Source organism: Salmo salar, chromosome ssa12, assembly GCF_905237065.1.
Source record: "Salmo salar chromosome ssa12, Ssal_v3.1, whole genome shotgun sequence".
Lineage (NCBI taxonomy): Eukaryota > Metazoa > Chordata > Actinopteri > Salmoniformes > Salmonidae > Salmo > Salmo salar.
The window spans coordinates 41,828,837-41,842,245 of record NC_059453.1 but is presented as its reverse complement, the minus strand read 5'-3'; the positions used below and the strand labels follow the sequence as shown (position 1 = coordinate 41,842,245).

The following is a 13,409-nucleotide window of genomic DNA, read 5'->3' as shown; positions in this document are numbered from 1 at the left end:
TACATTTACTTTGAATTAAATGTCATTACATACCAGACATTTTTAGTATATCCTCAGCCATTTCTTTTCGCAGTTGCTACATGTGTTTTTGAAGGTTCCAAATCAATTTGGGAGGGAATGTTGGGGAAGTTCTGTACAACTTACTTGGCCATCTACACCAAAAAATAAAATAGAGTTTTTGACCTAATTGTCACATAACAGCTAAACATTCATTATTGAAAATATAACTATTACACCTGCATTACAGACCCCACAGCTGAAGGTGTCCTGCTGCATGGTGTGAGTTATTTCCCCTCCTTTCCACTTTATGTCCGCCCAGGCGTCTTTTCCATGGCAGGATCTTCTCATTTTGAAGTATTCTCTTTTTGATTTAAAAATAATGGAATTATGATTAGTTATAGGCTAATGAATACACAAGCCAAATTTGTATGCTGTTTTCCTTATCACTATAAACTAGTAGTAATTTATTAGTAGAGGTAATTTCCTTTATGCCCCATTCTACACACAGCCTAAATTATAGGCACTGAACCATTTACAGGACAATAATAAAAGTAGCATATAGGATCCAGCCCTATCACAGAGTGAATAAATGTAGAGTGTTTGTAAAAAAAATTAAAAATGAAGTGACAGTTTCATCAGTACGTGCTTAAAGAAAGTCAGATCACAGATGACAGTGCCCACCAAATCTATGACATTAGAGAATGTATTGTAAGCACCAAAGTGTGTTTGTCAAAATAATATCTGAAAATGTCAGTTGTTTAACATAATACTTCTATTTGCAATAGCAATTTATGATATATGCAGTTGAGGAATAGTCCATGTACCAACACTACATGTAGGACGGACATAAGACATTCCCACAAACAGTATTTTTTTATTTCACCTTTATTCAACCAGGTAAGCCAGTTGAGAACAAGTTCTCATTTATAACTGCGACCTGGCCAAGATAAAGCAAAGCAGTATGACACAAACAACAACACAGAGTTACACATGGAATAAACAAACGTACAGGCAATAACACAATACAATAGTCTATATACAGTGTGTGCAAATGAAGTCATATTAGGGAGGTAAGGCAATAAATATGCTGTAGTGGCGAAATAATTACAAATTCGCAAATAAACACTGGAGAGAGATGTGCAGAGGATGAATGTGCAAGTAGAGATGCTGTGGTGCAAAGGAGCAAAAAAATTATATATATAAATAAATAACAATATGGGGATGAGGTAGTTGGGTGGGCTATTTACAGATGGGCTACGTACAGGTGCAATGATCTGTAAGCTGCTCTGATAGCTGATGCATAAAGATAGTGAGGGAGATATGAGTCTCCAGCTTCAGTGATGGAGGAATTGGCTTTGGGGGTGACCAGTGAAACATACCTGCTGGGGCGCGTGCTACGGGTGGGTGCTGCTATGGTGACCAGTGAGCTGAGATAAGACGGGGCTTTACCTAGCAAGGACTTATAGATGACCTGGAGCCAGTGGGTTTGGCGAACATGAAACGAGGGCCAGCCAAAGAGAGCATACAGGTCGCAGTGGTGGGTAGAATATGGGGCTTTGGTGATGAAACGGATGGCACTGTGATAGCAAATTGGACGCAGTCTGAGTAGAGTGTTGGAGGCTATTTTGTAAATGACATCGCCAAAGTCAAGGATCGGTAGGATAGTCAGTTTTACCAGGGTATGTTTGGCAGCATGAGTGAAGGATGCTTTGTTGCGAAATAGGAAGCCGATTCTAGATTTCATTTTGGATTGGAGATGTTTAATATGATTCTGGAAGGAGAGTTTACAATCTAGCCAGACACCTAGGTATTTGTAGTTGTCCACATATTATAGGTCAGAAGCGTCCAGAGTAGTGAAGCTAGGCGGGTGGGCAGATGCGGGCAGCGATCGGTTGAAGAGCATGCATTTAGTTTTACTTGCATTTAAGAGCAGTTGGAGGCCATGGAAGGAGAGTTGTAATGGCATTGAAGCTCATCTGGAGGTTACTTAACACAGTGTCCAAAGAAGGGCCAGAAGTATACAGAATGGTGTCATCTGCGTAGAGGTGGATCAAAGAATCACCAGCCGCAAGAGCGACATCATTGATGTATACAGAGAAAAGAATCGGCCCGAGAATTGAACCCTGTGCCACCCAAATAGAGAATGGCAGAGGTCCGGACAACAGGCCCTCCAATTTGACACACTGAACTCTGTCTGAGAAGTAGTTGGTGAACCAGGCGAGGCAGTCATTTGTGAAACCAAGGCTGTTTAGTCTGCCGATAAGAATGCAGTGATTGACAGACTCGGAAGCCTTGGCAAGGTCAATGGATACGGCTGCACAGTATTGTCTTTTGTCGATGGTTATTATGATATCGTTTAGGCCCTTGAGTGTGGTTGAGGTGCACCCATGACCTGTTTGGAAACCAGATTGCATAGGGGAGAAGGTACGGTGGGATTCGAAATGGTCGGTGGGTGCACCTCAGTTGGTTAAGTTGGCTTTCGTAGACCTTAGAAAGGCAGGGCAGGATGGATATAGGTCTGTAACAATTTGGGTCTAGAGTGTCTCCCCCTTTGAAGAGGGGGATGACCGCGGCAGGTTTCCAATCTTTGGGGATCTCAGACGATACGAAAGAGAGGTTGAACAGGCTAGTAATGGCGGTTGCAACAATTGCGGCGGATAATTTTAGAAAGAGAGGGTCCAGATTGTCTAGCTCAGCTGATTTGTACGGGTCCAGATTTTGCAGCTCTTTCAGAACATCAGCTATCTGGATTTGGGTGAAGGAGAAGCTGGGGAGGCTTGGGCAAGTTGCTGTGGGGGGTGCAGAGCTGTTGACCAGGGTAGGGGTAGCCAGGTGGAAAGCAAGGCCAGCCGTAGAAAAATGCTTATTGAAATTCTCGATAATCATAGATTTATCAGTGGTGACAGTGTTTCCTAGCCTCAGTGCAGTGGGGAGCTGGGAGGAGGTGCTCTTATTCTCCATGGACTTCACAGTGTCCCAGAACTTTTTGGAGTTTGTGCTACAGGATGCAAATTTCTGTTTGAAAAAGCAACCCTTTGCTTTCCTAACTGCCTGTGTATATTGGTTCCTAACTTCCCTGAAAAGTTGCATATCGCGGGGGCTATTCGATGCTAATGCAGTACGCCACAGGATGTTTTTGTGCTGGTCAAGGGCAGTCAGGTCTGGAGTGAACCAAGGGCTATATCTGTTCCTGGTTCAAAAATGTTTTTCATTGGGCATGCTTATTTAAGATGGTGAGGAAAGCACTTTTAAAGAATAACCAGGCATCCTCTACTGACGGAATGAGGTCAATATCTTTCCAGGATACCCGGGCCAGGTCGATTAGAAAGGCCTGCTCGCTGAAGTGTTTTAGAGAGCGTTTGACTGTGATGAGGGGTGGTCGTTTGACTGCGGGCCCATTACGGACACAGGCAATGAGGCAATGATCACTGAGATCCTGGTTGAAGACAGCAGAGGTATATTTAGAGAACACGTTGGTCAGGATGATATCTATGCCCAAGTTTACAGATTGTACCTGGTAGGTTCCATGATAATTTGGGTGAGATTGAGGGCATCAAGTTTAGATTGTAGGACGGCCGGGGTGTTAGGCATATCCCAGTTTAGGTCACCTAACAGTAGAAACTCTGAAGATAAATGGGGGGCAATTAATTCACATATTGTGTCCAGGGCGCAGCTGCGGGTCTGAGGGGGGTCTGTAGCAAGCGGCAACAGTGAGAGACTTATTTCTGGAAAGGTGGATTTTTAAAAGTAGAAGCTCGAACTGTTTGGGCACAGACCTGGATAGCATGACAGAACTCTGCAGGCTGTCTCTGCAGTAGATTGCAACTACACCCCCTTTGGCAGTTCTGTCTTGGCAGAAAATGTATACACATACATAGAGGAATTTTTCAGCTATGATTTTACCACTCAGAATCCAGAATGGATATGACAATGGGGCCAGCACAGGATGTAATACACCCTTACAACAATCTACTTTTTGATCTTCTTTACTTCTTATCTGGTAAACTGCTACTATGTGTCAAGAAAAGAGCCCCAATGTTGTGAATGCACTCAAATATCAAGTCATTATCAGGTTATGTAAACTGTATTCTAATTCTCAACGTAGAAGGATTTGTCTTAATGTACAGTATATGAAAGTGATGCTATGTAAAGAATTCTTTCACGTTATCAAGCTCACTGTGACTGACAAATCACTGCCTATTACTGTGATTAAAAAGAGCATATGAAACATTGTTTTTCATGAGGCCTTCCTTTAAGCACATCTGTTTGAACACCTCTCCTCTCCTTGATCCATCCCACATACAACCATTTGCAGATCTTTTCAGTGTCCATGTGAAAGATAGTTATTGCAAGGATGGAACATTTGTTGACTTCATTTTTTTTTTAACACCCATGTAAAATGAAGGCCTGCAAAGCTTACAGATTTAAGTCTAATAGCATGAGATGAAAGTAGACAAACATCAGAGTGTGCGATATGAAGGTATAGTCAGTGGACATTCTGCACCTTGTTTGAGGTCAGTAGGTCACATGACCAAGGAGCTATTGAAATTGTACATTTAGAAAAATTCATGTAAAACCATGTGAGATGAAAATGGACAACCTAAAGGGTGTGCAAAAAACAAACAAAAAGTCCTCACTGAGGAGCACAATTTGATTTTAAAAATGAAATGTTAAGAAAAAAGCCCATAGGACAATATTAAAAACGAAATGCACTTGTAAACATTGTGAGTGGATATTCTGAACCTTGTTTGAAGTCACTAGGTCACATGACCAAAGAGCTATTGAAATTTTAATGTAAAAAAAGTGTGTACTTTGTTTACGCTCCCTAACTAATTCAGAAATGCTGCTCAAATTTCCACGTTTATTAGCTTTGGAAAGCAAATTAATGTCCAAATCGTGAAAATAAGACCTGTGCAATGTTGTGCTCAATTTTTCCAACATCATGACACTTATTTGGAGTCTGTGGCTCAAGTGGTTTGAAAGCGTGAATATCCGTTGAATATCCAACTTGAAACTGTATTTACCTCGGTAAAAACATATCCTCCACTCCAATTTTAGACCATTTATGATACTGTTGTACATTAAAAAAACATTCGTTTTCACCAACTTTGCTCAAAGCGCCGCTTGATTCGAACTCAGCATCTACTTCCGCCATCTTTCCCTCACCTCCCCATTCAAAATCGACCTAGAACCATTACAATTGATAATCTCCAACGTAAAGCCCAAAAGGTAAAATGCCATTACGTCAGATCATGAAATGCGCGGTCAAATACATGTCTTCCGTGGCCAAATTATTAGATGGCCTGCACTGAAAAAAAATCAGCGTGGACCAGATTGACGCGCTCTCCCCACTATTTATTGTTTCTGCTGTGAGGATTCATTACATTACATTTAAGTCATTTAGCAGACGCTCTTATCCAGAGCGACTTACAAAGTGGTGATTCACCTTATGATATCCAGTGGAACAACCACTTTACAATAGTGCATCTAAATATTTTAAGGGGGGGGGGGGTAGAAGGATTACTTTATCCTATCCTAGGTATTCCTTAAAGAGGTGGGGTTTCAGGTGTCTCCGGAAGGTGGTGATTGACTCCGCTGTCCTGGCGTCGTGAGGGAGCTTGTTCCACCATTGGGGTGCCAGAGCAGCGAACAGTTTTGACTGGGCTGAGCGGGAACTGTGCTTCCTCAGAGGTAGGGAGGCGAGCAGGCCAGAGGTGGATGAACGCAGTACCCTTGTTTGGGTGTAGGGCCTGATCAGAGCCTGAAGGTACGGAGGTGCCGTTCCCCTCACAGCTCCGTAGGCAAGCACCATGGTCTTGTGGCGGATGCGAGCTTCAACAGGAAGCCAGTGGAGAGAGCGGAGGAGCGGGGTGACGTGACAGAACTTGGGAAGGTTGAACACCAGACGGGCTGCGGCGTTCTGGATGAGTTGTAGGGGTTTAATGGCACAGGCAGGGAGCCCAGCCAACAGCGAGTTGCCGTAATCCAGACGGGAGATGACAAGTGCCTGGATTAGGACATGCGCCGCTTCCTGTGTGAGGCAGGGTCGTACTCTGCGAATGTTGTAGAGCATGAACCTACAGGATCGGGTCACCTCCTTGATGTTAGTAGAGAATGACAGGGTGTTGTCCAGGGTCACGCCAAGGTTCTTAGCACTCTGGGAGGAGGACACAATGGAGTTGTCAACCGTGATGGCGAGATCATGGAACGGGCAGTCCTTCCCCGGGAGGAAGAGCAGCTCCGTCTTGCCGAGGTTCAGCTTGAGGTGGTGATCCGTCATCCACACTGATATGTCTGCCAGACATGCAGAGATGCGATTCACCACCTGGTTATCAGAAGGGGGAAAGGAGAAGATGAATTGTGTGTCGTCTGCATAGCAATGATAGGAGCGACCATGTGAGGATATGACAGAGCCAAGTGACTTGGTGTATAGCGAGAATAGGAGAGGGCCTAGAACTGAGCCCTGGGGGACACCAGTGGTGAGAGCACGTGGTGCGGAGACAGATTCTCGCCACGCCACCTGGTAGGAGCGACCTGTCAGGTAGGACGCAATCCAAGCGTGGGCCGCGCCGGAGATGCCCAACTCGGAGAGGGTGGAGAGGAGGATCTGATGGTTCACCGTATCAAAGGCAGCAGATAGGTCTAGGAGGATGAGAGCAGAGGAGAGAGAGTTAGATTTAGCAGTGCGGAGAGCCTCCGTGACACAGAGAAGAGCAGTCTCAGTTGAGTGACCAGTCTTGAAACCTGACTGATTTGGATCAAGAAGGTCATTCTGAGAGAGATAGCAGTAGAGCTGGCCAAGGACGGCACGTTCAAGAGTTTTGGAGAGAAAAGAAAGAAGGGATACTGGTCTGTAGTTGTTGACTTCGGAGGGATCGAGTGTAGGTTTTTTCAGAAGGGGTGCAACTCTCGCTCTCTTGAAGACGGAAGGGACGTAGCCAGCGGTCAAGGATGAGTTGATGAGCGAGGTGAGGTAAGGGAGAAGGTCTCCGGAAATGGTCTGGAGAAGAGAGGAGGGGATAGGGTCAAGCGGGCAGGTTGTTGGGCGGCCGGCCGTCACAAGACACGAGATTTCATCTGGAGAGAGAGGGGAGAAAGAGGTCAAAGCATAGGGTAGGGCAGTGTGAGCAGGACCAGCGGTGTCGTTTGACTTAACAAACGAGGATCGGATGTCGTCAACCTTCTTTTCAAAATGGTTGACGAAGTCATCCGCAGAGAGGGAGGTGGGGGGAGGGGGAGGAGGATTCAGGAGGGAGGAGAAGGTGGCAAAGAGCTTCCAAGGGTTAGAGGCAGATGCTTGGAATTTAGAGTGGTAGAAAGTGGCTTTAGCAGCAGAGACAGAAGAGGAAAATGTAGAGAGGAGGGAGTGAAAGGACGCCAGGTCCGCAGGGAGGCGAGTTTTCCTCCATTTCCGCTCGGCTGCCCGGAGCCCTGTTCTGTGAGCTCGCGATGAGTCGTCGAGCCACGGAGCAGGAGGGGAGGACCGAGCCGGCCTGGAGGATAGGGGGCATAGAGAATCAAAGGATGCAGAAAGGGAGGAGAGGAGGGTAGAGGAGGCAGAATCAGGGGATAGGTTGGAGAAGGTTTGAGCAGAGGGAAGAGATGATAGGATGGAAGAGGAGAGAGTAGCGGGAGAGAGAGAGAGCGAAGGTTGGGATGGCGCAATACCATCCGAGTAGGTGCAGAGTGAGAAGTGTTGGATGAGAGCGAGAGGGAAAAGGATACAAGGTAGTGGTCGGAGACTTGGAGGGGAGTTGCAATGAGATTAGTGGACGAACAGCATCTAGTAATGATGAGGTCAAGTGTATTGCCTGCCTTGTGAGTAGGGGGGGAAGGTGAGAGGGTGAGGTCAAAAGAGGAGAGGAGTGGAAAGAAGGAGGCAGAGAGGAATGAGTCAAAGGTAGACGTGGGGAGGTTAAAGTCACCCAGAACTGTGAGAAGTGAGCCATCCTCAGGAAAGGAACTTATCAAGACGTCAAGCTCATTGATGAACTCTCCAAGGGAACCTGGAGGGCGATAAATGATAAGGATGTTAAGCTTGAAAGGGCTGGTAACTGTGACAGCATGGAATTCAAATGAGGAGATAGACAGATGGGTCAGGGGAGAAAGAGAGAATGTCCACTTGGGAGAGATGAGGATTCCAGTGCCACCACCCCGCTGGCCAGATGCTCTCGGGGTATGCGAGAACACGTGGGCAGACGAGGAGAGAGCAGTAGGAGTAGCAGTGTTATCTGTGGTAATCCATGTTTCTGTCAGTGCCAAGAAGTCGAGGTGCTGGAGGGTAGCATAGGCTGAGATGAACTCTACCTTGTTGGCCGCAGACCGGCAGTTCCAGAGGCTGCCGGAGACCTGGAACTCCACGTGGGTCGTGCGCGCTGGGACCACCAGGTTAGAGTGGCAGCGGCCACGCGGTGTGAAGCGTTTGTGTGGCCTGTGCAGAGGGGAGAGAACAGGGATAGACAGACACATAGTTGACAGGCTACAGAAGAGGCTACGCTAATGCAAAGGAGATTGGAATGACAAGTGGTCTACACTTCTCGAATGTTCAGAAAGTTAAGCTTACGTTGCAAAAATTTTATTGACTAAAAATGACGAAGATGATACAGTACTGCTGGCTGGTGAAGTAGGCTAACTAGCAGTGGCTGCGTTGTTGACTTTGTTTGAACGTGTAGCTGGCTAGGTAACCTATTTTCGTCGCGGGGGACGAAAATAGCTGGCTAGCTAACCTCGATAATTACTCCAAACTACACAATTATCAAACTATGACAAATTCAACTAACACTGCACTAGTCAAATTCAACCTCTTTAGTGAATTATAGTAGTAGTATGCAAATCAAGGAGCCCAATAACTTGCTTTTTCACCAAAGCAAATCGGTTCGACGTTTACCAAAATGATCCGTTAGTTAGCGAACGACCCATCACTAAGTTTGGAGGTTCAGTTCAAAAACAGTTAGTGCTCAATTCATTCGAGGAGTTGATTGAGTGACTTGGCTTGATGGGTACCTCCCTTTCAATAAGGTTCTCCTTTAAATGAGATTGACGGTAAAGCCAATAGATACGGGATTTAATTGTATAAAATATTGCAAACGTGCATGCATCACTGTTGCAGTACCCATCCTTGCATTGATTATATTCTTTGACTTCCCGTGTAACTAAATATATATATATATATATATATATATATATATATATATATATATATATAAACTATATTAACTATATTCCTCTGTGGAAACAACCTAGCAATACTAGCTAGAACTCTCTAACACGTATGGTGCTGTCCAACCGGTCAGCATAGAAAGCTGGCTGACCGGCGACTTGAACTGTCATCACTGACAACGCTGAGCAAGCAAGCGCGAGACAGAGCAGCAGCAGTTCGCTACAAAGATAATCAATAAAGCGCCTACCTCTTATCCAGGCATTTAGTGGAGATACCACCTCAACCCTTTCTGATATAATATCAGCTAAACTTGATCTAAATAATACTGCTCTAATCGTTACAGCTACAACTAATAGCATGGTTAAGGGAGCCGCCATCTTCTTTGGGAGGAAGAAGCCTTTCTCTTCCCTTTGCATACATAGATGGAACATGTAGTCATTTGACGTTATATGTATTTCATGAAACTACAAAAGCTACCTCTCAAGGTATCAACACATTATTTGTCAAATGTTTAGTTGTGACATGGTAGATAGTTTTGGTCAATATTTCATGTCGAACCCTAATTAGTAGTGTTAGGGTTGAACTGGCTATTTGTATGCATAACTTATATAATATACTGGGGAAGCTATGCTACAATATTAAGTATATAAACTACGGGTAAATTAACTGTGTTGAAGACAAGAAGAACAACAACCGGCAACAGGAAGTGCGTCACGATGCTGGGATCAGCCTGCACGCCGATGACAGGAGGAACAAGTTTAAACCACGCTCCTCCTCCCTCTGACAGGCCAGCATTGAGTGGGAACTATCTCTGTCAGAGTATAAAAGAGAGAACAATAGAATGTGACGCCCTCTTCTCTGTTTGCCCTGCGAGGTATAACAGCGAGACCGTATATATACGAACCACACATATACCACACACGTGTTTGCATTAATTAAAGTACAGCTAAATCAGAAGTTACTATGTGCTGACTATTTTGTTCTGTTACCAGAAACGAACTGTCGCAACATTAACAGTAGGGCACATTGAAAATGGTATAAAAGGACCTGTTCAGATTAGCACTTTGGTCCTCGAGGTCATGCTTCTGTGCTGTGGTACCAAAGATGTCTATAACTAACCCAAGATAGACCACTGCCTGTAAGGAAAAAATGTGTTTTAGCGGGCAGAACAAGCAAGGAGGGGAGCAAGGCAAGCGGGAAGGCAAGCACGAGCTAGCAAGACCCTATTGGGGCATTCTAGCTGTCGTGTCTTTGGCTATGCCGGATTAAGTGATATGACATGCTAACCTATAAAATCCTTTCTCTGTAATTAATATTACCTGATTAAGCTAATCATGTAAATGTAATTAACTAGAAAGTCGGGGCACCACGGAAGAACGTTTATAGAGCTGTTATCTTCCGAATAAACTCTTAAAATACTTAGTAATATTTTACATTGATAGCAGTCAATATTAACCCTTATCTTATTTTCAGTCTCATAATGAAAGTTGTAAATTCTTGGCTATCTTCACGAACCCTGGCTAACAAGTTACAATCAGCAATACAAAATTGGGTTTAATTATTTATTTACTAAATACCTAAACTAATCACACAGAATTACATATACACAGAATACAAATGATGTCATACAGAAAACGTCCTGGTGGACGGAACCTGTATGATGGCTGGTTACACAAAGGAAAGGGGGTTGCGCTTGAATGAAAGAGCGTGAAGACTTAGGAACGAAGAAACAGCAGCTATGCTATCGTAAATACACTATCTTATGCATTACTAAATTACCGCCCATTTGGAAAAGGAAAATGCAATAAATATTTACTCTGAGCTGCGCTTCGGTAGGTTGGTCGTAGAGGCTGGCCGGGTTGGCCAACAAATCTTCCTGTCCTCGGAAGAATGTCTCTGGTGGTAAATTGGATACGTGGTGGTATCTTCGTCTGTTTGTTAGACTGGATCCGTCGTCCGTCCTTTCCTAGCCCACGTCTACAGCGGCCGCTGCTAACTCAACGGCTAGGAAGTATCACTTCTGTAGTGAATAAGCTCAAAGTTCATACCATTCGCCACCAAAGCTCACGCCGAGGTTGGCTTAGTTCTGTACTTGACGTGTGTCCTTCTAATGTAGAGGCTGCAGACCTCACGTATTGGAACATGTGGTTATCTTTTCGTCAAAGGCTTATATAGTGGAGAGGGGGAAGGATGTGTTTCATCGCTTATAACCCCTGTCTCTTCACAGGGGTGGGCCACTGATCAAGCAGGGCACTTTCCTTATGAAAACCCAATTATCTAATTTGGAAGCTAAAATTACATTTAATCTCCTAACAAACAATTTCAATATCAAACATTTAACCTGTTAGGGCTAGGGGGCAGCATTGACACGGCTGGATAAAAAACATACCCGATTTAATCTGGTTACCACTCCTACTCAGTAACTAGAATATGCATATACTTATTACATATGGATAGAAAACACCCTAAATTTTCTAAAACTGTTTGAATGGTGTCTGTGAGTATAACAGAACTCAAATGGCAGGTCAAAACCTGAGAGATTCCTTTACAGGAAGTGGCCTGTCTGACCATTTCTGGAACTTCTTTGCCATCTCTATCATTTACTAAGGATCTCTGCTCTAACGTGACACTTCCCACGTCGTCCATAGGCTCTCAGAGCCCGGGAAAAAAGAGAATGTCGTCATTCCAGCCCCAGGCTGAAACACATTATCGCCTTTCTCAAGTGGCCGATCAAGAGACACTAGCTTATGCGCGTGACCCCGACCGCCCCCGCCTTTGGGATTTTTTCCTCTGTTTGCCGAAAAGGAGATTCCCTGTCGGAATTTTATCGCTTTTCTACGAGAAAAATGACGTAAAAATTGATTTTAAACAGCGGTTGACATGCTTCGACGTACGGCAATTGAATACTTTGAATTTTATTGTCAGGAATTGCGCCAAGCGCGACACTTCTTTACTATTTCGGATAGTGTCTGGAACGCATCGAACAAAACGCCGCTATTCGGATATAACGATGGATTATTTTGGACCAAACCAACATTTGTTATTGAAGTAGACGTCCTGGGTGTGCATTCTGACGAAGACAACAAAAGGTAATGACATTTTTATAATAGTAAATATGATTATGGTGAGTGCTAAACTTGCCGGGTGTCTAAATAGCGAGCCCGTGATGCCTGGGGTATGTACTTAGAATATTGCAAAATGTGCTTTCACCAAAAAGCTATTTTAAAATCGGACATATCGAGTGCATAGAGGAGGTCTGTATCTATAATTCTTAAAATAATTGTTATGCTTTTTGTGAACGTTTATCGTGAGTAATTTAGTAAAATGTTAGCGAATTCCCCGTAAGTTTGCGGGGGGTATGCTAGTTCTGAACGTCACATGCTAATGTAAAAAGCTGGTTTTTGATATAAATATGAACTTGATTGAACAAAACATGCATGTATTGTATAACATAATGTCCTAGGGTTGTCATCTGATGAAGATCATCAAAGGTGAGTGCTGCATTTAGCTGTCTTCTGGGTTTTGGTGACATTATATGCTGGCTTGAAAAATGGGTGTCTGATTATTTCTGGCTTGGTACTCTGCTGACATAATCTAATGTTTTGCTTTCGTTGTAAAGCCTTTTTGAAATCGGACAGTGTGGTTAGATTAACGAGAGTCTTATCTTTAAATGGCTGTAAAATAGTCATATGTTTGAGAAATTGAAGTAATATGATTTTGAAGATTTTGAAAATCGCGCCACAGGATGGCAGTGGCTGTTACGTAGGTGGGACGAATTCGTCCCGCCGGTCCCATAGAGGTTAAATTGCATAACAATTCCATGTGACTCTGATAACTAGAGGGTGTATAGTTTCCCAGGTACAGTTTATCTCGTCCTGTCATCAGTCATAATGATGACAACCGAACTGACATCCATACTCATTACGTTCCAAAGCATATTTCCAAATGGTTTTATTACCAAAATATGGTTCCTTTCCCCATTTGTTTGATGTTCCCAGACTCTCTATATTTAACAGGACAGCAGTCCTCCAGGACAGCAGTCCTTCAGTAGGGTCAGAAAGAGAGGGGAAGGGAGAAAGGTATTTATGGGGGAGTCATAAACCTTACCCACAGGCCAACGTCATGACAGTCCCCCCATGTTGGGTTCAATCTTGCGATTAACCTGCATGTTGTAAACCAAGATAAAAATGAACGTGGGTTGTCCTGGTTGTGGATTATCGTTGTGGTCCCCATCTGGCGGTCGACCCGG

At 44.1% G+C, this 13,409-nt stretch overlaps 1 protein-coding gene across 1 annotated transcript in view; it reads right to left on the bottom strand.

Moving 5' to 3' along the window:
- The window catches only part of pigu (phosphatidylinositol glycan anchor biosynthesis, class U), a 32,391-nt gene extending 22,854 nt beyond the window's left edge, over positions 1-9,537 (bottom strand). The window contains exon 1 of the mRNA XM_045692116.1: positions 9,408-9,537. Coding sequence (XP_045548072.1) covers positions 9,408-9,537 — 130 coding nt within the window. The remainder of the gene's footprint in view (positions 1-9,407) is intronic.
- Positions 9,538-13,409: the final 3,872 nt, after the last annotated feature.